A 27,178-nucleotide genomic window follows, 5' to 3' on the forward strand; every position below is an offset into this window, starting at 1 on the left:
CAAACCACTTTGATTGAACTTTTTTTTTTTTTTTTTAAGCTTTTTTCTTTAGGGCCCTCTTTATCCCAACTTTCACCCCGTTTGCAGCCACCCTTCTAGGACCAGCCTAAAGGTATCTGATCTCTTAAGCGAACTTTCAGCCATGGGCTCACACCCAGGGATAGCGCCAGCCTCTTCCTTTCCTTATTCTCTCCTTCAAGCTCAACCATCAACCACTACCTTACCCCCCTCCCCCTCCACACACGTATCAAGCATATCTCCTTCTTCACCCTTTTCATCGTGGCATGATTTGGGATGCAGCACTGGCATGGCAGAACACCATCTCTAAACAAAACTCAACATAGCTGGCATGGGACCTTGCACATGCTCAAAGCTGGTAGCATCCCATACTTTCCAAACTTCCTGTTGGAGGGAGGGCACCAACTTGAGCCATGCAGGTAATCAAAGGCGTCATGCTGACCATGCTAAGTTGTTTAGACTTTAGAGCTGATGGCTGCCACACCAGTGCCAAACTTGGTGGACACGTGGTCAACCTGATGGTAGGGCTAGCTCTGCACCACTATTGCCCTTACATTGTAGAAATTTTTATCTTATTCCACAATCTAAAGTTGTTTAGGAAATTTCAACTTAAAATGTGCCTTGACCCAAATTGGAGTCTCTCTTACTATTTGGGATCTTTAAGCTGTTTTCTCATTTTCCTCTAAAGTTGGGTAATGATTCCTCACTAATTTAGTTTTCCATTACAAAACACAGATGCTCACAGGAGAACTTGAGTGGATTTAAAATTTGTAAGATCTGTGGGTCTATGTAGAAAACTGTATGCTAAAGTTCAGTACATGGACTCATAAAACAATTTTGTGTCTGGTGCAGTAACTAAATAGTATGTGAAAAAAGTACATACAAAAATATGCCTTAAGATGGAAGAGCATGGCAAAACTATATTTTGTGCAAAGAAATGCATCAGCACTCAGCTGAATGTACATAAATATATGCATGAGCTAGAACAGAGGTCTCAAAGTCCCTCCTTGAGGGCCGCAATCCAGTTGGGTTTTCAGGATTTCCCCAATGAATATGCATGAGATCTATGTGCATGCTATGCTTTCAAAGCATATTCATTGGGGAAATCCTGAAAACCCAACTGGAAGACAGACACACACACATATTCTAGCACCCGTTAATGTAACGGGCTATAAGACTAGTTGATTTATAAATTTCTTCCGTATCAATCTTTCTCTCAAATTGTGGACAAAATAAATTTAAAAAAAATTTCCTGTGATTTTTTTTCACCATAAAAATCCTTGTTGTTTCATTGTGAATCTGTATTCAAGTATTGTATACTTGTCAAGACAAATTTAATAAATAAAAAAATAGAATGGTAAACTCACTGTTCAGTCAGTATTTTCCATCTCCTGCTTAAGCTCCTTTTTTTCATTTGAGGTTAAGCTCCTGGTTTAGTTTTCTAACTCAGTTGAGCTTGGGGGGTATACTTGGTGGTACCAGGCCTCCTACCTGCCCCCTTCAGCCTTGGCTATAACTACCTTTCCTCCTCACATACACACACAAAAAAAGCCACAACAGGAAAAACCCCAAGGCAAGCAGTTTTTTGGGCAATAGCAGTTAGAATACATACTCTGTTGAGGAACTTAGGCAGGTATCTTGAAAGTGTTCTGGAGTCAACTGTTTGGCTAAGTGCTATGTGGTTGCAGTCTCTCCATTGGTCTCTGGATGTGTGGGCTACCACATGGGACATTTTTACATGTAGCGCTATCTCCGGGAGTCGCAGGGATCTGCCTCCAGTTTTCAGACTAGAATTTGGGGTGCCAGCCAACTGCAGTGTACTACTGCATTTCTTTGGGGGGGGAAGGGTGTATCTCTGTCAGGAGTCCAGATATGTGGCCGGTATTTGGTAGTCTGTGACCACAGAACTGCTCCCACAGTGGATTTGTGGCCCTGCTTCAGGGTTCTGGGTGAACAGATAAAGCATTAAGGCTGGCCTGATAGGAACTTGCCTTTATTAATGTAAATCACAATGACATGACAGTCTTTGTTTTGGCTCCACCGAACCAGGAGTCATGTCTATAACACTAAAAACAAACATTAAAAATATCAATAGATACAATTAAAACACATCTAAAATTACCTTAAAGATAATACTACTTTTTTGGGCTCAGATTTTAAACAAAACGGTTTAACTGCTTGGCCATTTTTTAAACTGCTTCTGGGTTTGTTTGTTTTTAACCAGCACACAGTGTAGCAAATGAACCCAATTGTACGCAGCATTCCTCATGACGTTTACTCCATATGCATATTTATATTCTGACGTAGATAAGCCAGGGTTCAAAGCGAGTCACCAACATCAGCCTTTCACCTTTACATCTCCCGTCATTTGTGGCAGCGCTTACTGTTAGTATGAACTACGTATGGGTACAATTCCTCTCTAATCAAGATTTTTCTTAAATTTATTCTCATTAAGTTTATTCAAGTACACATAGGGCTCCTTTTACGAAGGTGTGCTAGCGTTTTTAGCGCGCGCTAAAACCGCTAGCGCATCTTCGTAAAAGGAGCCTATACTGTACATTTGTTCTTCTTCCAGGCTCATAATTGTACATAAGAATAGCCTTACTGGGTCAGACCAATGGTCCATCAAGCCCAGTAGCCTGTTTTCAAGGTGGCCAATCCAGGTCACTAGTACCTGGCCAAAACCCAAGGTACAGCAACATTCCATGCTACCAATACAGCGCAAGCAGTGGCTTCCCCCATGTCTTTCTCAACAGCAGACTATGGACTTTTCCTCTAGGAACTTGTACAAACCTTTTTTAAAACTAGATACATTAACCACTCTTACCACATGTTCCAGAGCTTAACTATTCCGAGTGAAAAAAAAGTCCTCCTATTGGTTTTAAAAGTATTTCCCTATAACTTCATCAAGTGTCCCCCCCAGTTTTTGTAATTTTTCATGGAGCGAAAAAAATCGATTCACTTCTACCCGTTCTACTCCTCAGGATTTTGCAAACTTCAATCATATCTCCTCAGGCATCTATTTTCCAAGTTGAAGAGCCCTAACCGTTTTAGTCTTTCCTCATTTGAGAAGAGTTCCATCCCCTTTACCATCTTAGTCGTTCTTCTTTGATCCTTTTCTAGTGCCACTATATCTTTCTTGAGATAAGGAGACCAGAATTGAACGCAATACTCCAGATGAGGCCGCACCATGGAGTGATACAGAGGCATTATAACATTCTTAGTCTTGTTAACCGTTCTTTTTAATAATTTCCAGCATCCTGTTTGCTTTTTTGGCCACCGCCACATATTGGGCAGAAGGTTGCATCGTATTGTCTATGATGATACCCAGGCCCTTTTCTTGGGCGCTAATCCCCAAGGTGGACCCTAGCATCCGGTAACTGTGATTCAGGTTATTCTTCCCAATGTGCATCACTTTGCATTTATCCACATTAAATTTCATCTGCCATTTGGATGCCCAGTCTTCCAATTTCCTAAAGTCCGCCTGCAATTCTTCATAATCCGCATGCGTTTTAACAACTTTGAACAGTTTAGTGTCATCTGTAAATTTAATCACCTCACTTGTTGTTCCAATTTCCAGATCATTTATAAATAAGTTAAATAATAATAATAACAGCTTATATACCGCAATACCGTGAAGTTCTATGCGGTTTACAAAGATTAAGCAAAGGTACAAATTGATTGACTTTAAGAGGGGAGGAAGAAAGAGGATTAATAGGACAGGAAATCCATTTTTGAGGAGAGAGTGATCAATAGAACAAGTTAATCGCTATAGATGGGAGAGAGAAGAGAGGATCAGTTGTCTAGATACTTTAGGAACAGGTATGTTTTCAGACGTTTCCTAAATTCCTCATAAGTAGTGGGCGAAAGCAATTAAATGACCATTTAACCCTACCCTATGTTTTCTATCTGATAACCAATTCCTAATCCACAACTGAACTTTGCCACCTATCCCGTGACTCTTTAATTTTCTCAGGAGCTTCTCGTGAGGAACTTTATCAAAAGCTTTCTGAAAATCTAGATACACTATATCAACCGGCTCACCTTTATCCACATGTTTATTCACACCTTCAAAAAAGCCAAGCAAATTGGTGAGGCAAGATCTCCCTCGGCTGAAACACGTAGACAAACATGATTTAATGACTCTATCTCATTAAATCATGTTTGTCTATGTGTTCCACAATTCTATTTTTTTATAATCGTTTCTACCATTTTGCCCGGCACCGAAGTGAAGCTTACCAGTCTGTAATTTCCCAGATCTCCCCTGGAATCCTTTTTAAAAATCGGCGTTAACATAGGCCACCCTCTAATCTTCAGGTACTACAGACGATTTTAGCAACAGGTTACAGATCACTAACAGCAGGTCAGCAATTTTATGTTTGAGTTCTTTTAGTACCCTGGGATGTATATCATCCGGTCCTGGCGAGCTCTCTCTTTAAATCACCAACAATATTTCCTTACGGCACTGTCTCACAGAAGTCAGCAAATAGCTTAAGGACTGGTTTTTTTTTTTCTATATTATACCTCACCATGATCAAATATTTATTGTGAATTTAAGTCCTGATATTTGTCTGTCTTTTGTATTGTTTTACGCATTATGTATGTTTGAGCTTATGTAAACTGCCTAGGGCTGGACAGTATAGAAATTTTAAAATAAAAATTCTACACATAGGAGGGTCTTTTACTAAGGCGCACTAGCCAATTTAGCGTGTGCTAAATGCTAATGCATTCATAAAATATAATGGACGCGTTAGCATTTTGTGTACGCTAAATCAGCTAGCGCACCTGAGTAAAAATGACCTCCATAGTGTTTTCATTTTTAGTACTTTTTTTTTTATTTAAGGCGGCAAGGACCTTAAGACTATCGCTGTCTTCAATGTTTATAAGTCATATTTTAGTACAAGATTCATCACCACGGTTATTCACCGACGTCAACAGCTCTCACACTGTGAGTAGTAGAATCCTTAGACTGTGTGCAATATATCTTGATTCTACACACCACTTTATATCCCTGCACTGCATGTTTTACAGTTGAAGCCAATGCACAGTCTAATTCCACTCTTACTTAGATTGTATATATTTTTATTGCACTTGATTGATTGCACACAATTGTAGACAGTGGATCTGATTTTTAGTTCTTTACTTGGGAGGTGAGTACTCCTTAGGATTTCTTGCAGATTTCACAGTTGTGTTTAATGGTTTCATTCTTACATTAGTTCCATATCTTGTGCAGTCGCCTATCTGTCCATAATGTTTGGTCTCTTTGCATTTTGTTTAATTCAACCAGTTTTCACTTGCACCATTATATCACTGCTTCCTGAGTCTCCTTTCATATTTAGACCATGTTTACACATTGACATTGTTTCTGTAAGACATAGATTTTGTATATCCTGCCAGAGCTGGTGTTAGACTGTGAACACGAGCTAGGATTTAACAGAGAGAGGAAAAGTCTTTTTTGTTTATTTTGTTTATACCACAGTGCCAGTGTGGTTAGGAGAAGGCAAAGAGGGTGAAGAGGCTATTAAATAAACCCATCAGGATGTTTGGATACCCCCCCCCCAAAAAATAAAAAAAAACCTCCCAATTGGGCAGGAAAATCAAATCGAAAAATTGATTCAATGGGCTGAATTGATCGAAATTTTTTTTCCTGAATCGGGCAGCACTAATGCACACCTAGCCAGATTTTTCAGGATTACCACAGTGAATATGCCTGAAAAACATCTTTCTCCATTCCTGTCCCATCACTGCAAGCTTTGCCCTCATCTGCACAAACCTTGAACACTTATGATTTTAAAGGGTTCGAGGCTTGAGCAGATGAGGACAGAGCTTGCAGGAATGGGGCAGGGATAGATCCCATGGGGACAGGGACAAATTTGTTCCTTTGTCATTCTCTATGTGGAGACCCACTTTATGCAAATCTCATTGTGGTAACTCTGAAATTTGCATACAGTGGGTCTCTAGTATATACTGACTAAATGTGCCTCCAGGAGGGGTCTGAGAAGAAGCATTTAGGTGAAACTGCTTTACATTAGATGTAATACTTATCCCTAAATGAAGCAAGCATAGATTGTCAGGCCTTATTAATCCATTCTGGAAAAAAAATGTATTAAAAGTGCACTTTATAAACTGAGACACATTGTAATTCAGTGAATTGACATCCGATAACATGAGGTCCTTAAGTTCATTTTACTAATATTGAGAAATTGGACCAAACTTGCCTGTCTAAAATCAGCAATGTCAGAAACAATCCTACAATTCTATTTCTTAAAAAAGGACAAATGGAACAGTGGAAACCAATACAAAAACAAGTGACACAGCTTAACTAGTGTATGTCAACTTCATTTTTCAAAAAGTGGTGGTCAAACTGGTCTTCTTGGACCTCCACCTGTTGTGTTTAAGATATCCTCACAGTAAAGTATAAATAAGTTGTATATACACTGGAAGCAGAGCATGGAAAATTCATGCATGTTTTATAGATAGCCTGACAACTCTACTGGCTATAGGGTCTTTGAGGATCAGTGTGATCACCTTTTTTAAAAAGCTTTTAGTCATTAAAATTTACATGGCAGTGGCAGTGAGATGCTGGCTAAGGCAGTTTAGCAAGCTCCACCCCTCATGTCATCAACTGTCAAAACCTAACTTGCAGATAGGCCATTCTTTTTGGAAGAGCAGGAGAATCTACACAAGCTCTTGTAACTTCTATTGGGCTTTTTTTATGCATTAAGAGGCTGTTCTGCCCTTCAGAAAAGGGGAGCTGAACTGGGTTAGAACTATATTACCGTATATACTCAAAATATAAACCAACCCGAATATAAACCAAAGTAACCTTTTTCCCCCCACAAAAAGGAGAGAAAAAACAAAAACAAAAAAAAAACCCCGATTCTAATATAAACTGGAGGGGAGGGGGGGTTAATATTCAAGTGTAGTGCTTTGCCTTGCCCGGCTCTGTACCCTGCTCCCCCTCCCTCGCTGCTCTGATTCCAGACCCCTCATTCTCCCTCCCTGCCAGGTTTTGTACCCTTCCCCCCTCCCTCCCCCAAGTACCTTAAGAATCCCTGGTAGTCCAGTAATAAATCATGGCAAGAGCAACCTTCCTTCACTCCTGCCCATGCAGAACTGCTAGCTAATTGGCTACCGTTGAGAACTCACAGCAGCCAATCAACTAGCATTTCTGCACAGGCAGAAGCAACCTTCCTTCATTCCTGCCCGTGCAGAGTCGCTGATTGGCTCCCATGCGTTCTCATGGTCCTGCGAGAACTTGTGGCAGCCAATTAGCTAGCGGTTTTGCATGGGCAGGAATGAAGGAAGGTTGCTTCTGCCTGTGCAGAGCTGCTAGTTGATTGCCTGCTGTGAGTTCAACTGTAGCCAATTAGCTAGCAGTTCTGCACCAGGGATACGATACCCAGAGGAGGCAGGAGGGAGAGAAAAATAAATTAGAATTGGGCTGACAGGAGGTGGGAGGGATCCCTCATTTCCCAGCCACCGCTGGACCAGCAGGTCTCATGGCAGGCCTGCAAACAGGTTCTGGGGGGGAGAGGGAGGGGGATGGGGTCAGTACTGACCCAAATATAAACAGAGACCCCCATTTTGGGGCCTTTTTTTACCCCAAAATTTCAGTTTATATTTGAGTATATACGGTAAATTCAAATATAAAGGCTGGAGAAAAAAGTAAATAGACTAAAAAATTATACAAAATGTCTCCAAATACAGAAAAAGGCATCACTGAAACTTAATGGATCCTTATGAAATAGTTAATGAAATGCAATGCACATTACTCTTTCCAGTTTGCTTGCTTGCTGTATCCTCATACTTGATATTTGCTGGACCAGCACCAAATGCTGAGCTGTTTACCAGTACTATACTTTCATTCTGACAATTAAAGGGCCATTCTCTTGAATTCTAGAAGCTAGAACACCTTCCTAGTTTCACTGACCTATTTAAGTGATAAGGCAAATAGATCTTTAAAAGGTCCGCAAAGTGCTGGAGTACACATACTGGTAAAGTAAACATTAACTATATTTGCTGCTCTAGTGTTATTTTGTAAATTTTTTTTTAAGATGCAAAACACACGATAGCTACAAAGTGACTTACATTATTTTGATACACAATCAAGGCAAAGTACTGTACAAGTTAAACTCCAAACACTGAGTAACCCAACAAAGAAGAAAAATGCCAGAACCATACAGAACTTCTTCCACCACAGCACAAAGTAAACACATGGTGGCAGATGCAAATCTAATAAATGAGAGAAACTGGGAAAAGTCAATGACAACCACTAATCACATACACACCAAAGAGCCACTCACACTGTCTATATATGCAATAAAACACTTGATAAAATGATGCTAAATGAACTCTGCTGTCCATTTATTAAACCAATTTCTGTGGTGGGAGAAGTCTGCTTTGGTATGTTCGTAGTACAATTCAGCATTTCGGCTGCATGTGTAACTTTTTCAAAAGCGCTACAGTTCATGGGTGTGCATCAACTAGTACAAACATTCTAATTTGTCTTAATTTTTAGAACTTCTAATATGTGCATCAAAGCTATATTCAAACATGCCACCTGGTCACATTCAATACTGAAAAAAAAGGGCTTAATTTGTCAAGTATACCTCATATTCCTACTACACACAAAACCTTAACAACTCAAGTCTCAAGTGACAAACAGAAAACAAACAAAAATGTAGTGGAAAGATATGATGAAGACAACGATGAAGAACAAGCTATTTTATGAAAGAACTCAAGAATGCTTTTCCAAGTACAATTGGTCGAAAATCAGTTAAAAACTTTCAAAAGAAGGGATCATCAAAAGAAACTGATATCCATTTGCTTTTTATGCCTGTGGGGAGAAAATGATGGACACAGCCAGCCAGAAAACTCAGTGTCTGTGCTCTTGTGAAAACCCATGAGGAAGGCAAAGGTTTGCCAAAACACAGCTTGTATAGGGTATGGTATTTATGACAAATACTGTGAGCTATTAGTGTATGGTAAAACCACCAAAATTGTTTTGACACAGATTCTTTGTATTAAAGATTTTCTAGTTTTGTTATTAATTTTATATGGCATTTTGAATACAAGGTAAAATTATGTCCTTACCTGATAATTTTCTTTCCTTTAGTCACAGCAGATGAATCCAGAGACTAGTGGGATTACGTCCATCAACCAGCAGGGGGAGATAAAGAGCACTGAATTGTATATCTTGGATACACAGCCTCCTGGCCAAACAGAATAGGTCTTCTCAAAGCAGATGATATAAAGCACATAAAAGTAAATCACTTAAACGGCATGAAACATAAGATACATATGCAACTTCTTCCCTCACATGCACTACCCCAATTGTGCATTGATGCTTCAAAATCGAGAATGCAATGTCAGCCGAAAGGCATGCCCAAACCTCTCCTGAGAGCGACAAACCCTGCAACAGGGTGGGGCTCTGGATTCATCTGCTGTGACTAAAGGAAAGAAAATTATCAGGTAAGGACAATTTTACCTTCCTTGTCATGAACAGCAGATGAATCCAGAGACTAGTGGGATGTACCAAAGCAGTCCCAAACGTAGGGAGGGAAATAAACAAGTGAACTTGAAATCCTGCCCTACAGTACACATCCAAGGAGATACGACTCCCAGAGAGTATGTATCCCATGATTATACAAAGGCTAACCCGCATAGCACATGTGAACAGGAACAATCCTTACCTGAGAGCACCATGCTGCGGAAAACCCCAGCTACAGTGCCCCTCCATGAATAGTATGAGTGCAAAGCAGCCTCCTATCGTGATCAGCAGGCCCCAAATAACCTCCTGTGGAATGCAACCATCATGTCTGGCAACGGTCCCTAGATGATAGCAAAACCCATGAGCCCCGCCGCAGACCAGACCCACTTCCCTCACAAGGTTCTAGAGTATCCAGCCTGGAAACGTAACAAGTGAAGACTCCCCATCTAACTGAAACCTTCTCAAGCACAAAGCCCCTAGGGCACAGGAGGCAAACTGCTGACCAAAGTCAAGAGGAATGCCAGAGGAGAGGCAAGGCATCCCCTTGTAGCCAAACACCATTCTGTACCCAGGCCACAAAGTAACAAGTGCCTGTCCCAGTGTCCCAAGGAGATACAGTGAACCTGAGACACCACTCCTCCATATGAATGAACCCAGGGGTGGAAAGACTAAACTCTTTAACACGAGCAAGAGCTGTACATTAGCCCGCAACTAGCTTAGCCACAGCTAACTGCCAGCCGGCCGGGACTAAACAAGGTCCACTAGGCTGCAAGAGAAATGGCACCCCAGCCAAGGCCAACCCACCGCCCGTGCGGCAGCAACTGGGGCCAGCTGGCTAGTGGTGGCAAAGGCAGCACTGCCGGAGGAGGTATCACTCCTCCGAGCGGAGAAAGACTGACAGCGGCAGTGACGGCAGCTGCAGCGACAGCCCCCCTTCCCCAAATCAAAGCGGGATCAAAGGGCCTTAGTCGACCACCCTCTGGGCCTCCTACTGCCCGACCTAGCTGCAAGTCAATGGTCGCGTGCTACTACTGCTGAAGCATCTTCCACCTCCCTACATGGGAAAGGATTAAAAAGAAAAAAACAACAAAAAAAACAACAACACACACCTCCTCCTCCTACCAGTGCCTCTCCGAAGAGAACGGCGACCTCTGTAGCTCCACGCCCACAGAATGAATGAGCCTATGGGATTTAGGCATCCAGCTTCCTCAGGGTGTTAGGGCCGGTAGCCGCAGGAACTCAGCATTGGCTCCATGCCCCCAGGGCAGAATCCAAACAGGGTCTCACTTTTTCCCATGGTGCAAGGTAATAAACCTTTCCTCTAGTCCACCACTGGACAGATCCTTATAGACCGGCTCGGCCCCTCAATCACCGGAAGGGGGGTGGGGAAGGGACCTGGGAGGGCCCAGGTGCAGCCCCAATGTTGGAACATTATGCCAACACCCTAAGCTCTACTGAAGCCAAAGCAACAGGAGCAGAGCGCCCTTTTTCCTAGGAGCTGAAGCCAGGAGCTAGAAGAGTAGCAGCCATCCAACCTGCTGGAGATAGAGTATACTGGTTGGCCAGGAGGCTGTGCATCCACCTGAGGACAATTCAGTGTTCTTTATCTCCCCCTGCTGGTTGACGGGCATAATCCCACTAGTCTCTGGATTCATCTGCTGTTCATGACAAGGAATAAACATTTGCACTAAACTTCTCATGTTACATCCAGTAACTATTGTTCCACTTTTTGTGTCTTTGAAAGTTAAAGAAGTCAGGCCCCTATTTGCTAAACATCTTTAAGCATTTGCAATTCACACCTTAACCAAACACAAAAAAATGCTATGTGCAGAAACTCCCCAGTAAACTTCCTTAGTGAAATCCCAGCACTTGTAAGAAGACAGTCATGCCACTAATGTGGGGCAATTGCTACTACGTTAACTACTAACATTTGCTAAGGATTGCTACTACATTAAGGGCTAGACTCACTAACCTGACTCTCTGTGCCTGATCCGTGGCCGATCCATGCAGGCTCGATCAATTCATCAAACAAAAAGGCAATTGGAGGAATGTCCCCCTCTGACCGTACAGATCACAAGTGTGCGATCCCGACGCATGCACAGACCACCTGTAGATGGTCTATGCATGCGTCAAAGAGCCGCGACTTTCTTTCTTTTTTTTTTTACTAGCCTAGTGAGCCCGTTAAACCCGTGAGTTAAAACAATGGGCTCTTACTGTGGGGGAAGGCCAGGACAGCACTTGGGGCAAAGAACCGTGCAGGAGATTCAGGGCAGAGCAGGGCGGCAGAAGAAGAGATTCGGGGCAGGGCAGAGCAGGGCGGCAGGAAAAAACAGCAGAGTCGGGGCTTCAGGAGCAGGAGAGCAGATTCGGGGGCAGAGGAAAAGGCAGAGAGTCGGGGATTCATCTAATCTAATCTAATCCTTAGGTTTGTATACCGCATCATCTCCACATTCGTAGAGCTCGAAGCGGTTTACAGTAGGAGAAATAGGAAGGAACTACAACAGAGGGTTAGAAGTAGAAGTGTGAAGAAAATTTAGAGGACTTGGGATGCCAAGATATAAGAGTTTCCTTGATTCCTAAGTTGGAGGGAGACTTACATTTTTTGAGAAAAGCCAGGTTTTCAGATGTTTGCGGAAAACTTGGAGAGAGCTCAAGTTCCGAAGAGGGGAGGTAAGGTTGTTCCAGAGCTCAGTGATTTTGAAGTGGAGGGAGGTCCCTAGCTTTCCTGTGTGGGAAATGCCTTTTAGCGAGGGGAAGGATAGTTTTAATTTGTGGGAGGATCTGGTGGTATTAGGGTTTGAGGAATTCCAAGAAAGGGAGGGAGGATACCATATAGGATTTTGAAAGCTAAACAGGCGCATTTATAGTCAAGGGTCAGATTTTCAAGAACTGAGGAGAAATAAAGGCAAACGTATTAGAGCAGAATGAAACTCAAATTTGTGGGTGTGAGACTATGGAGGTTTAAAGTAAAGGGAGTGTAAAATGAAGAAATGGTGTATTAGTTCCACATGGTTCATGAGCAGGAGAGCAGATTCGGGGGCAGAGGAAAAAGCAGAGAGTCTGGGCCAGGGCCGGATTTAGATGAAAAGAGGCCCTAGGCTATTCCACCTTTCACCTCCCATTTTTAAGTTTGTAAATTACATGAGAGATAATAAAATACATCATTACTGTGATATATATCAATATGTTAAATGAAACATGTTGTTATTGGTACTAACCTTTATAAAAAATGTGACACGGATAATAAATTAAAAAAAGTCGAGAACACTTATTTGGACATTTATTCTCAGCACCATATATAGTACTTGTAACAATAACTAATCAAACATAACACACATTGCCCCTTCCTATGTCCATACTGCCCCCAGTGCGTCCTTCCTCACCTCACCCCCCCTCCGATGTCTGCCTGCCTCCCATCCCACTTCCATTGAACACCCCCCATGCCATCCTGCCTGCATTCCATTAAACCCCCCCATTCCTCTACAATGCCAGCCTGCCTGCCTCCCATCCCCCTTCCACTGAACCCCCCCCCCCCCCGATGCCAGTCTGGACCGCCCTGTCCTGACGGATCCACGTTTTGCCTCTCTCCCTGCGGGGCTGGGCTTTGCCCAGCTGTTTCCAGACTGACATCTTTCCCTCCCCGATCCTCCTCCCAGGGCGAGAAAAAGAAAGGGAGAAGCCGAGTTGGCGCACCGTTGCGGCCGGAGCCGGTTCCGATCCCGAAGCGTAGAATTTCTCCTTATTTTCGGTTCAGTGTTTTAGTGTTCACTGTTTTTAGAATAGTGTAATTTTTATTTTGCTAACAATTTGAATGTAGGCCCCTCTTGATCTTGAGGCCCTAGGCTGAAGCCTAGATAGCCTATAGGAAAATCCGGCCCTGGTCAGGGCTTCAGGAGCAGGAGAGCAGATTTGGGGGCAGAGGAAAAGGCAGAGAGTTGGGGCTTCAGGAGCAGGAGAGCAGATTCGGGGGCAGAGGAAAAGACAAAGAGTCGGGGCTTCAGAAGCAGGAGAGCAGATTCGGGGGCAGAGGAAAAGGCAGAGAGTCGGGGCTTCAGAAGCAGGAGAGCAGATTCGGGGGCAGTGGAAAAGGCAGAGAGTCGGGGCTTCAGGAGCAGGAGAGCCAGATTCGGGGGCAGTGGAAAAGGCAGAGAGTCTGGGATTCAGGAGCAGGAGAGCAGATTCGGGGAAGAAAAGGGTGGCAGGAAAATAAAAATTGCAGCAGAGAGTCGGGGCGCAGAGATTGAAAGTTGGGATAGACAGTAGGCAGAGCAGGAGATGGCAGTCGTAAAGCAGTGAACGACTGGTCCCCAGCAGTCGCTTGTTTGTGATCAGCCAGCCCAGTCGGTGTTGCAGGGTTTTTGTTTGTGAATCGCTGCCTGACATCATTTTAGTGCCATTCCCCCTCATTTGCATACGCGGATCAGATGATGATCAGGATAGAGGTTAGTGAATCGGGTTGTAGGGAAATCGGGTCGCAAACCGATCGGTACACGATCGGTTTGCTTAGTGAATCTCACCCTAACTGCTATATTCCCTTCTAACAGTTGCACTGTTAATTATATCTTCAGAGGTGTAAGTTAACTATACCAACTTACTATGTTTGGCAGATGAGTGTTCCTTGCTGTGAAGACAAGAATTGTCAATACTCCCTAATATAAAATTCCATATTACCGGTAGGTGTTTGGTACAGCAATTAATATACCCCCTCCTTTACTAATGCATAGCACAGGTTTTAGCGCCTGCAGCGGCGGTAACTGCTCCAATGCTCTTAGGAATTCTATGAGCGGCGGAGCAGATACCGCCACTGCAGGCGCTAAAATTTGCACTACGCATTAGTAATGGAGGGGGATAGTGCTTTATCTGTTTTAGCTCCTTGTTAAGGCATAGGAGAAAAATGCATATTATTAAAATATCCTATAATAGGCCACTTATAAGTTAATAGAATAATTTTAAAAGAAAATGATCAGTATGGGCTAGTGTCAGTAAATGGTATCAAAAATTCTACCTGGAATCGTCATTTGCATCTCATTGCTCTGCTTGCCCAAATTTGGGTGTCATTTATTGAAACAGGGTATGTGTGTGTGGGGGAAGTATTACTGTACATCCCACGATACAAACTTATTAATATCCTGATTTACTAAAGCATTCCCTCTTCTGTCTACAGATATAAGTTTACTACAGAAAGGCAAACCGGCTGGTGCTTATTTTATGCACCGACATACAGCTGTCTACTGAATTCATAAAATCAACTGGATATTTTCAAAAGTCTGAGTTACTATCAAATGTGAACATAATTCTAAAAACTCACTTTGCCCCCATCTCTGTGCACATTCTTCTATTTCCGCAGGTCCATAGGTGTCAAAAGGCTGAAGAACACTGCTGTAGACCATATCCATTATACAAATACTAGATAGGAGATACTCAAAAGTTCAGCATGAGCTCTCCTATCAACTGAAATAGGCAGTTACCTAAAGAGTCAAAATTTTGGTGACAAATCCCGGAAGCCTCTGGTGATACCTGGACATATTTAAAGTCACACCACAATTTTTGAAACATGCCACCGGTATTTCCCAATTGCTGATCTTGCACCTTGATTACCGATCTAAGTGCACAAGATAGAAAAAAAAATGTGGCAAGTTGGTATAAGTGTAGCAATTTCATTTGGCAGCTGGCATTATCACATCCCACCAGTAGTTAAATGGTACAGATTTGTCTCCATCCTTCCAGAAGCCAATCTCTGCTGCAACAATGTGAGGAGTAGGTGTGAAAAGAGAGAGGCAGTGTTGTGGGTGAGGATTGGGCAGAAAACAAAATAAATTGGGATAATTCTGGTCCTTGAGTGGAAAAAAAAGTGACATGAGGAGGTTGCAAGAATTAGAGAAGTAAAACTAGGGAGATACTCTGCCAGAGCCACCCCTGTATTAAACCTGCCACAAGAAAAGTTTATGCATCTCCAAACAGTTAAAAAAGTTAAGGAACTCCAAAGATTAGGACACATTTTAAAAAGTCTAAACGATAAAAAGAAAAATTCCATAGAACTTCAGCATCCTTAGAACACGATAGTGTCTTTAAGCAAAGAGAAAACACATTGTGTTTTATCACTAATATTCTGCCACGAGCAAAAATTCCCATCAGAACACAGAACCTTATTGCACAGCCGACAAAAATAAAAAGACCTACTGCAAAGGGAAATCTTCCCTGTAAGGGGGCAAGGAGACAGGCACGTCAAACTTACCGCGTCTCTTACCCGTTTTAATGGGCAGCGCTGTGTGCGTCTGGTAGCGCTACAAAAATACTAAGTAGTAGTAGTACTGATCCGCCGAGTCCCCAGACACACATTGCACTAGGGAGGTAGAAACTGACGCCCTCGTTTCTCTTTAAATCTGGCAGCACATGGGGCTGCATTGTGAGGCCAGCGCGCGAGCAGCTCAATGCGCATGCTCCCTACCAGCCACAACCGGGGCCAGGCCAAACTGAACCGTACCGGTCGCCGAGTGTCTGTCAAACGACAGAGACCATACAAGGAAGCCTCAAGGGTTGCCAAGTCACTTTTAGCATGAAGACAGTGGGGAGTTTGAGAGGGGGGGGGGGGGCGACTGGTGTGCCGTAGACAGTCCATCCCTTTACTCCTACCCCCTCGCCACTGGAATGTGGTGTCAGGGCAGTCAGGCTCCAGAGCCCCCCTGGTAAATACCTCAGCTCGGGCACTCCTCCCTCCACTCATCTTGTCATGTTTCCCCCTTACCCTCCCCCCCCCACCCCCACGGCATTAGAAAGCCACAGGAACTGAGCTCAGAAACACAAAGGAAGCGGAGCCGAGCCCTGGCAACCAGGGCAACCGTCCGGGCCAGTGGCACAACACAGGCAGTCAGTGGCCCGGGGGTTGAGAAGCTGTAAATAAGTTACAATAAAATAAAAAATAGGAGTTGGTGTGAGGGTGGCGCACCCACGTTGTTCGGGAGCAGAGGAGTCCTTCCAGAGTGGTGCTCCGCAGCTCTCCTCAGTCCAGGTCTCCCTTTTGTTAAAGGCTCTCCAGGCTGAGGCAGCTGATCGCTCCTTACCCACCCCGTGGCCCCGGACTCTTCCTTACCTGCTAATTGTCTCCGCAGCAACAGCGCCGACTGGAGCTCCGTCATTCTCTTCTTTAGGGAGAAACGGACGGACTTTTCCGGAGAGAGGGGAAGGGGGAGTTGACGCGGCAAACAAAACCCGTTTCCTCTGCCCCGGCTGAGGAGGAGCGACCCGTTACAACGACTGAAATAAAAAAAATAACGGTTGGGAACGGACGGCGCCACCCGACCTCTCTAGGTGTTTTTTTTTTTAATTTTGTTTGTTTGTTTCTTTTTAGCCCCTCTCAAGAATTTCACTGCACTTAAGGCCACTTCGAGCCTGCGCAGTTATAGCCTCAGAAACAGCTAGACTGTGCGTGACGGCGTGCGCGACCGGTCGCGGCCATCTTGTGGAGGTCGGTACTGGCGGAGAGCCATCTTGGGGAGGGCAAGGGGTTGATGGCCAATGGTACGCGCCGGCGCCGGCGGGAAATTCCTGGGAATTGTGTAGATGTGTGGCCAGCAGGTGAGGAGATAAGCTAAGAATTGAATAGAAATGGCAAGATCACTCTCGGGAAACCTTTCCAAATTGGACTTCATAAGATGTATGCCAGCTTAAAGTGTTATTGAAAATTATTTTTACTCAAAGCCTGTGACTTCCAGTACAATAGAAAATATCTCTATCTTTTTGCCAAATTTTCTTGGTGTCTGACTGCATTTCTTGATATTTAACGATCTTCATATCCATCCAAATGCTGGCTTGAGCTCTGTTTTATATTTAGGTTTGTTTGCGCTTTGCACATATGGACTGACCTTCCCAAATAGGCACTGACAGTCATTACAGTGAGACACAACTAAAATATGGATGATTAATTCTATAGTCCAATAGTACTTTTTTGAGTAGTTTCCTCACCAGCTATTGTGATTTGCAGCTCATCTTGGGCCAAAATTTCTGCAAGCAACAGTGGTCGTATACCTGTAGCAATCTCCTCAAGTTTGCATTTGTAGCAACCATCTAGGTCCTTGTAATTCACTTCAACTAATTTATTAGATATTCCATCTTTTCATTTGTTCTGCTTGGGAGAATATAGGGCCTCCAGTTTATTTTTTTATCTCTGCGCTGACACTTTGGAATGCTCTTCCATCCTCTTTAAGATCAGTAAGGAAATTGGATGTTTTTAATAAGTCTCTAAAGCAGTCTCATAAGCCTTGGAACAATGAGAACACCTGAACTTTCAGCAACTGTGGCTTAGGCTTACAGAGCTTGAGCCATGTGGTTCAGGAGGTTTGGATTGCTCCTGTCGTTTTGAGCTTCACCAGATTTAAAACTGTAACGCATGTCTCAAGCTTGAAGAGTAATAACAAGGAAGCTGGAGTTGTACATTTTTTTTATGTAGCCAATTGCAGGTTTGATAGCAGCAGCTGGCTGACTGGGTTCTGGCCCATGGGCCATAGGTTGGACAAGCCTGCTCTAAACACTTTTATTTCAGCAAGCTATGTAGCTGCTACCTGGAGTATTAGTTTTAAGCTTTACAGACTGGATGTCTGTTTAGATACTACCTAATACACTGGTTTAAGGCTATATAGGCTGTGTAATGTGTAGTCATTTTGTATTGACTCATTTTGTGTGTGATTTTAATTTTCATGTATGTTTTTATGTACTCTGCATAGAATCATAGATTGAGCAGATCATAAATGTTTTGAATACATAAAAGTGACTGATGGCCAGATCACCTTCTGTTTTTGTGGATAAAATTTCAAAATGTCACAGGGATATTCTATTTAATTATTTACAAAAACAGAGTTTCCTTTCATCTCACTCATCATAAGACGCAGTAGCTGGTCATAGAGAGGGTAGTTTACAAAGGTATTTTCATGGCTAAAAGAGTTCTTTACTTAGGGAAATGGGCTTTTTGAAAAATGTCAGCCATCTATATGGATAAAAGTGCCAGCATCTTATTGCAACAAGAAGAGACATTCTTGGATGGAGGGAGGGGGCTGGCAATGCCTGTCCAAAACACAGTACACTTCTCCCTCCGTATTCGCGGTGGATGTGTTCCGTCAATAGGTGCGAATATGAAAAAAACGTGAATAACTTTTTTATATGTTATTTGCGGTTTGTGGAAAGTGACATCGTTTTTACTATTGAAACCGCAAGTAACGTATCAACTCTTATTCGCGGTTTTTGAGGAAGAAGAGAAGGCATCGGATGCAGGAGCGGAGGGAGTCTTCAAGGCAGATGCTGGTGCTATAGTTGGAAACGGCACTATTTTGGGTTGCAGCCTGCTCGCTTCCAAGTGCCGGTCTCATTGTGTGGTGAGCCGCGAGAAGAGCAGAAGTTAGAGGCTCTGGGCTGGCACTAGGACACAGCTTCTACCAGCTGCCTGGGGTGTCCTCGTGGGCCAGAAAGCACCTGAGAAAATTCTCTTTCCCCTTTCTCCACTACGACTAACAGAGCAGTTTGCTCCCGGGCTTTGATCAAAAACTCTGCAAACACGCTCCCAGGGAGCTCAGCTGCTTGGGGATTTGCCCTCTTGCCATGGAACAACATTTTTTTTTTTTAAGTTATTATTTGTGTTATGAGGTGTTTGGGCTGGTTTATTCAGTGATTTCATACATGCTGAGAAGAAGCCTTTCTCTCTAGGGATGCTGGGAAGCAGCGTTTTTCTCAGTACACACTGGGAAACATGGAAGCAGCGAATTTGTGGGAGAAAGCATGGAAGCAGCGATTTTCAGAGTTAAGGTACAGAAATGGTAAGTGAAACTTTTTTATCGGTACTGTACATTAAAAGGAAAAAACTTTAGTGATGACGTTTTTTGGGGGGCGGAGTCAGCGGCTGAAAAATCGTGAATAATCGAAACCGTAGATACAGAAACTGTGAATACGGAGGGAGAAATGTACTGGAACTATTAGGGGCCTGAATATGATATGTGGGATTGCAAATGGGATTTGACATACTGCTTGGACCCCAGTATATATTTCTGTAGCGGTAGTGGCAGCAAACAAACATCAAGGTGAGAGGCCTTCAACTTTGCTGTAGCTCCACCCAGTGCAAAGCTTTTTTAGGTAACAAGAAACTTGTGGGACAAGAAGAATTGGGGGGGGGGGGGTCTGTGCATCTTGCTGGTCCCATGCTGCATTTCTGTTTGCTGCAGCTGCAGTCTGAAGATTGAGGCATCTTGATTAGTTCTGTGAGCTGGTGATAGGAAAGGGAGATGAGAGGAGATAAAGAGGTATGGGATGCTGGACAGGGGATGGGAAGGGTATAAGAAGAGCTGCAGTATAGAAAAGGGAAATCTCATAAAACATGCAGGACATAGAAAGAGAGAAGGATGTTACAGAGTAGGGGTAGGGAGTTCCAAGAGAACAGGAAGCCTTTCTGCTTAAGCAAATATTAATTTGCTAGGAGATTTGGAGGGCCATTTTTGATATGATGTCCAAATCTGAGTTTAGATGTTTTGCAGAATGCATACAAAAATCCAGTACCAAGCATGCCCATATTCAAAATGCAAAACATCTGTCTTGTTTGTTTGTTTGTTTGTTTTTTTTTAATGGATATGTTTGTGCTCTGTACATTTATCTTTGTGAACCATTTAAAAAAAAAAGAAACATGTCCAAAAGAAAAATGCACAGAACAAGCCATTGGGATGTAGGAGGGGCCAGCATTTTTAGTGGACTGGCTACACAGACACCCTAGCAGAGTAGTGGGGTACCCTAGGGGGCACTGCAGTGAACCTCATAAAAAGTCCCAGTTACACATCTCACCATAGCCCCCTTATATTGTAGGATGAAAGGGAGAGGCCTTAAACAACTTGAGCCAATCGGAGTTTCAGGATTCTCTTCCGCTGCGAGGGGTGTGCGTAGCAGGTTGGAGCAGGTGTTTCTTGGCAGCGGGAGAGAATCAGCATGTTTCCTGCTGCAGGGTGTGTGTGTGGCCAGGCAGTGGCAGACGTTTCATGGCAGCGAGAAGGAATCGGCATCTCTCCCACTGCGGGGGGGGGGGGGTGTTTCTTGGCAGCGGGAGAGAATGAGCATCTCTCCCGCTGCTGAGGGGAGGGATGTTGTTGGTTGGCAACAGGAAAGATTGAACATTTTTCCCGCTGTTGTGTTGTTGGGTTTTTCTTTTTTTGGGGGGGGAGGGGAGTTATGCATTATTCTGCGCATATGCCCGTTGATGAGCACATGCAAATTTAGAGAATCTTCGTGATTTTTTTTTAGAATGTCTCACTTTTTTCAATTCGCTATCAAAACGGCTACGTTAGCAGACCATTGCTTTTTAATGCGTTTTTTTTTTAGAATGCTGGCCTTGATGATTTCTAGGCTTATTGTTAAAATCTGTTTTAATTTTACACACACACACAGAAAAAAACATTAGTTATTAACCATAGCATACCATATAATTTCATATATCCTGCAATTTTCAACAAGAAATTATTGTGTCTTACAATAAGATTGGGATCAGTTAGCATTAGCAATTAGATTCTTAATTTCATCCTATGCCCTCTCATTCTGGAGCTTCCTTTCAAATGAAAGAGACTCGCCTCATGTGCATTTATGCAACATAAGTATTTACCCTCTTGTTGCACAGATCCAAGGTCCTACTAAGTGTAGGTCCCAGAAAGCCTAGGAAGAGGAGAACAGCATGTGCCCTACATCTGGGCTAGGTTGCATATTCTTGTCAGGACTGCACAATCAAGGCAAAACTTGGAAATCAGGCTGCTGGCCTAGAAATATTAGAGCAAGTAATAAAAGTGTACTGTGCTGCTTTGTACAGTAGTTCTGTGTACATTGTAGCTGTTGAGTTTGCATTGGCTTGAAATAAAGCAGCTTAGATTAGCCTGCTGAATCAGTGCGCCAAGTCTGTATTTATCTTTTTTTCTTTTGAGTAATTATTCAGCCTTACAGTATCCTAGATCCCTTTCCCAGTCAAAATCTTCCAAACACAAAAGTTCATTTGCACTAGTCCTACAATATTTTTATGAGTTGGAAGAATATACAATTTTATTCCAAGTTCCCCTGGTTAAAATGTTCTATAGACAAGTGAGTTCGTTATTTTTACTCGATTCTTGTCAGAGTGCCTGTCAGAATGTCTGGTCTACAACATGGTGCTATCAATAGAGCATAAAACAACAGAAAATAGGATCATGTGGACAAATTTGTAACATTAAAAGAACATAAGAAGTTGCCTCCACTGGGTCAGACCAGAGGTCCATCTCGCCCAGTGGTCCGCACCCGCGGCGGCCCATCAGGTCCACGACCTGTGAAGTGGTTTCTGAACACCTCTACAACCTACCTCAAGTCCTATCTGTACCCCTCTATCCCCTTATCCTCCAGGAACCTATCCAAACCCTCCTTGAACCCTTGTACAGAGTTATGGCCTATCACATCCTCTGGAAGTGCGTTCCATGTGTCCACCACCTCTGGGTAAAAAAGAAAGCATGAATTAAACTGAGCTGTATGTGATGAAACAAACTGTTTGATGGATTTTAAATACACCTACTCACCTCTTTCATTTTCAAACTGAATCAACCACACAGCATATGGCAAGAAAACTTTTCTGCTACTGTTGGTGAGATAAATGTAGAGATCTCTAAGGGACACAAAGAAGAGCAGGTCTCAAATAGATATGTAGATAATACTTTGTATTTAAAACTCCAAACTAGAGAATGACACGGTGAGAAAATTCATCACCATTCCTGACCTCGCAGATAACCGCAGGAAACCATCCTGTGTAGGAGACCGTCGGACCTGCCCACAGGCCATTCAAGCCCCGATCCGCCTCCTCCCCATTGCCAGCCGGGAGAGGAGACTTTGTTCTTTAAATGTCTTCCTGAGCTCCAGCGGCGGGAACCAGCCCACGCCGCCAGAGTAGGAGACTGTCGGACCTGCACACAGGCCATTCAAGCCCCGATCCGCCTCCTCCCCATTGCCAGCCGGGAGAGGAGACTTTCTTCTTCTTTTTTTTTTTTTTCCTTCTTATTCAAGCCTCAGCTGCGGGATCGCCGACCAAGAACATTACTCCACCCCAGCAGCCAACTCCCCAGCCTGCACAACACCTTCAGAGCATTGCCTTACTTCCAACCCAGCAGGGCGGAAAGACAAAAAAAAAAAAAATTGCCTTCCTCTCCTTCTTTCCCCCTCCCCCCGACTCACTTCTCCCTCCGCAAGAAACCTTACCAGACCCCAACCCTTCCATCTCACTAGCTCTCAGCCCCATACCAGCTCTCAGTTTTAGGCCGAACCCCCCCTCACTCAATCACAAGATGGCATCCCTCACAACCAAAATCTTATTTGTCCTCTTATCGCTCTCCCTGCTCTCAACAAACTGGAAGACAGCAGGCTATCACCTATCCCCAATTCCAATACTAACGGCAACATACAAACAGATCCACCCACCCAAGAAACCCCACCCTACAAGAAATCTGATAGAATGCACATTGGCCACTCACGATAGCATCCCACCCATATGGGGAAGAAAACCACCTCCCAATGCTAGGACGAAAGCTCACAAACCCTCTCCTACACCTAGAAACCTCCTCCACCCAAAGTTTATACTTAACTCCCCAAAAAAATCTCACCTCAATCCCATGTGCATACATGAACATAAGATCAATCAGCCCAAAGGCAGACCTTATAAAAGATTGGATAGTGAAAGAACAGCCAGGCTGCTTATTCCTCGCCGAAACATGGCTCACCTCCGACTCGGACCCTAGCATAACAGAATTCTGTCCAAAGGGATACAAACTTGAAGTAGTCTGCCGAGAAAAAAAGCGAGGAGGAGGTCTGGCCATCCTAGTAAAAAACAACCTAAATATAAAAGTCCTAGACAAACACTCCACCCCCCACTTAGACCTGCTTGCCTGCCAAATCTCCAGCGACTCACTCAAAGGCACCATTACCTGCATCCTCTGCTACATAACTCCAGGAAAATGGACCGCCACAATACACGAACTCGAAGATTTCATCTTCCAGAACTCTCTAACCTCCACACATAACCTGCTCCTCGGTGACATAAACCTCCACCTAGAAGACCACACCTCCAAACAAGTTGACGGCATACTCTCATACCTCAATGCTCTATCCTACCAAATTCTTTACCTCCAACCCACGCACGAAAAAGGCCACCAACTTGATATTGCCGCTTATATGTCCCAACATCCCCACTCACCAGACATTCATATTACTAATGGGGCCTGGCACCCCTCCCTCTGGTCAGACCACTACAAATTTACTTTCATAATCAAACTGGGCATAAAACACAAACAAACACGAACCCCACACAACCTCCTTCAAAACCAGACAAAAAATTGAACCCTCCACATTCTGGGCCAAAGCTGACCACACAATTACCTACTTAGACCCTAATGAATTCATACGCCAGTGGTGCACCCTGAGCGAAACAATCCTCAACGAGCTAGCCCCAGTAAAGATAAAACACAAATTCTGCAGACCTTCTGACAAATGGTTCGACACAGAACTCCTTCAACTAAAAAGACATTGTAGACACCTCGAAAGAGTCTGGAGAAAAAAGAACCAAGAACACACCAAAATAGCATGGAGAACCTCAATAAAACAATACAAGATCAAACTTAAAGAAAAACGAAAAGCTTATTACTCCAAACTAATCGGCACAGAAACCCTAGACACAAAAAAACTCTTCCAACTAGTAAAGAACCTCACCGACACCAAGCCATTCCTAGCCACACAAGGAACTTCCTCTCTAACAGCTACCCAACTAGCAGACTACTTCAAAAATAAGATTACTATAATCAGAACCTCCTTCAATAATTCACCAACCCACCTCGACGAGATAATAATAAACCCTACAACAGGAAATGCCACTGCAGCTGATAGGTACTGGACCAACTTCCCAGTGGTACAATGGTCGGACATGAACCGACTCTACAAAAAATATAGCCAAGCGTCATGCGACCTCAACAACTGCCCCTCGCACCTGCTTACAAATGCCTCCCCCAAATTCAGAACCAGCCTCATGCAATGGATTCAAACTACTCTCACGGAAGGCCAATACCCACAAGACCAAGGATAAATCATAATCACCCCAATACTGAAAGACCACAAAGGCCCTTCCCACTACAGACCCATCGCCTCAATTCCATTATATACTAAACTAATAGAAGGTTTGGTAGCACAATACCTCACAAATTACCTTGAAGACCACAACATACTTCACTCCACACAATCAGGGTTCAGATTCAACCACAGTACAGAGACACTACTAGTATCTCTACTAGATATAGCCCAACAGCATCTTAGCAAAGGAAGAAGGATGCTGATTATCCAACTTGACCTCTCTGCCGCATTTGACCTGGTAGATCACACCATACTTCTTCAGATCCTAGAAGCCATAGGGATCTGAGGAGGGGTATACAATTGGTTCCAAGGATTCCTCAAAACAAGAACATACAGAGTAAAAACAAAAGATCTTATACCGGATTCCTGGTCTAACCCCTGTGGAGTACCTCAAGGGTCACCTCTGTCGCCCATGCTCTTCAACCTCTTCATCTCCTCCCTTGGTACTATTCTAGACAACCTAGAAATAACCTCATTCAGCTATGCAGATGACATAACCATACTCCTCCCCTTCGACTCACAAGACTCCACTTCAATAGACAACCTGAAAAAAACACTAGAAGCAGTGGAAAATTGGATGCTAGACCACAAACTGAAGCTCAACCCGAACAAAACAAAATTTCTATTGCTTGAAAAGGACAAAACCCCATCTATAATCGAGTTAGAAATAAAAGCCACCAAATACCCCATACAGCCCATTCTTAAACTCCTTGGAGTTACACTAGACAGATGCTGCACCCTGCAGGTCCAAATCAATAAAACAACACAAAAAGCATTCTTTACCATGCGCAACCTATGAAAAATAAGAAAGTTTTTTGACAAAGATAAATACAGACTCATAGTCCAAGCCCTAGTCCTGAGTCTAGTGGACTACTGCAATATCCTCTACCTACCATGCCCCACATGTTTAATAAAACAACTACAGACTGTACAGAACACAGCCCTCAGACTGATCTACTCACTTGGAAAATTTATTTATTTATTTAGATTTATATCCCGTCCTCCCAGTAGCTCAGAACGGTCTACAAGTAAACATACACAGTGGAAGTAATTAGACAAATAAGATGTACAATAGGTTTAGATGCTTGGACATACAAGACTGTGCAGTATTTATCAGAGTACAAACAATTTTTCAGAGTACAGACAATTTATCAGAGTACAGACTAAGAGAGGACTATACTGAGATTTAGGGAGAAGTTAAACAGGGGAGAGAAGAGAGAGGTGGGGTTTAAGGGGGGGTGTAGACTGAGGGAGACCTTTAGTTGAAGAGGAAGGTCTTTACCATTTTACGGAATGTCAATAAAGAGTTCTGTTGCCTGAGTTGGGGGGGGGAGTTGATTCCAGAGGTGTGGGATGAAGTGGCTGTAGGATTGTTTGCGGGCAGTTTCTGAGAGGAGGGACCTTCCAGGGGGAATGCATAGGCGTATTTCCGATTTTGAGCGGAGGGTGCGAGTGGGGGTGTAGATGTGAAGCTTGGATTTTATGTAGGAGGGGGTGGTGGCATAAATTCTCTTGTGGGCTACTGCTAGGGACTTGAAAGCACAGCGCTGGCTAATTGGGAGCCAGTGTTCAGCGTGGAGTGCTGGGGAGACGGGATCATGGTAGTTGAGGTTGTGTAGGAGGCGGATAGCTGCATTTTGGACATGTTGGAGGCATTTGAGATTATTTTTGGTTAGTCCATTAAATAGGGAGTTACAGTAATCCATTCTGGAGAGGACATATGCATAGAGGAGTTGGGCGAGGTCAGGTGTGGAGATGTAGGGTTTGATCCTTTTCAGTTGGCGGAGGTAGTAGAAGGAGGTGGAGATTACTTGGGATATGTGGGCAGATAGGGATAGGTGTCCATCTAAGGTTACTCCTAGGCTGCGTACCTGATCTGTTGCCGTTAGTAGAGTGGAGTCCCATGCTAGGGTAGGACGTGTGAATTTGGTGCTTTTTTTCCTGATCCATAAGAGTTCTGTTTTAGAGGCGTTTAGTTGAAGTTTGTTGTTTGACATCCAAGTTTTCATATCAGAGAGGCAATGTTGGAGGTTAGTAATTTGGGACGATCGGTTCTCGCCTAGTGGGAGGAGCAGCTGGATGTCATCTGCATAAGAGTGGATTTTAATGCTATATTTCTGCATTATATCAATGACAGGCCTGATGTAGAGGTTGAATAGGAGGGGGGATAGAAGGGCGCCTTGAGGAACACCATATTTGATAGGCTTGGGGTGAGATTTGTGTGTTCCTAGTAGGACAGTCTGGGTCCTTTGATGGAGGAAGGAGGTGATCCATTGGAGGGCTGTGTCCTTGATTCCGAGGTCATAGAGTCTGGATGTGAGGAGGTGGTGGTCGACTGTGTCAAAGGCAGCGCTGAGGTCAAGTAGGACTAGTAGGGCATTACTGCCTTTGTCGAGTATTGACAATGTACAATGTAACCAGCTCCTTAATTGTAAGTTTTTCCTGGAAATGTCCAGTTCTCTTAATTGTAACTTTTGTTCCTGGAAATGTCCAGTTATCTTCTGATGTAATCCGCTTAGAACT

General features: G+C 43.6%; 1 protein-coding gene and 1 long non-coding RNA gene across 3 annotated transcripts in view; one reads left to right on the forward strand and one right to left on the reverse strand.

The window, feature by feature from the left end:
• UBE2G1 (ubiquitin conjugating enzyme E2 G1) overlaps window positions 1–16,893 on the reverse strand; it is a 120,339-nt gene extending 103,446 nt beyond the window's left edge. Inside the window, exon 1 of the mRNA XM_033922283.1 lies at window positions 16,602–16,893. Coding sequence (XP_033778174.1) covers window positions 16,602–16,647 — 46 coding nt within the window. The 5' untranslated portion in view covers window positions 16,648–16,893. The remainder of the gene's footprint in view (window positions 1–16,601) is intronic.
• A 63-nt stretch (window positions 16,894–16,956) lies between these two features.
• LOC117349167 overlaps window positions 16,957–27,178 on the forward strand; it is a 123,251-nt gene continuing 113,029 nt past the window's right edge. Inside the window, exon 1 of one of the 2 annotated variants that reach the window (XR_004537120.1) lies at window positions 16,957–17,086. This is a non-coding gene — a long non-coding RNA (uncharacterized LOC117349167). Of the gene's footprint in view, window positions 17,166–27,178 lie in introns of both variants that reach the window. The other variant, XR_004537121.1, reaches the window with a different exon arrangement.

This window comes from Geotrypetes seraphini, chromosome 15 (genome assembly GCF_902459505.1).
Source record: "Geotrypetes seraphini chromosome 15, aGeoSer1.1, whole genome shotgun sequence".
Taxonomy (NCBI): domain Eukaryota; kingdom Metazoa; phylum Chordata; class Amphibia; order Gymnophiona; family Dermophiidae; genus Geotrypetes; species Geotrypetes seraphini.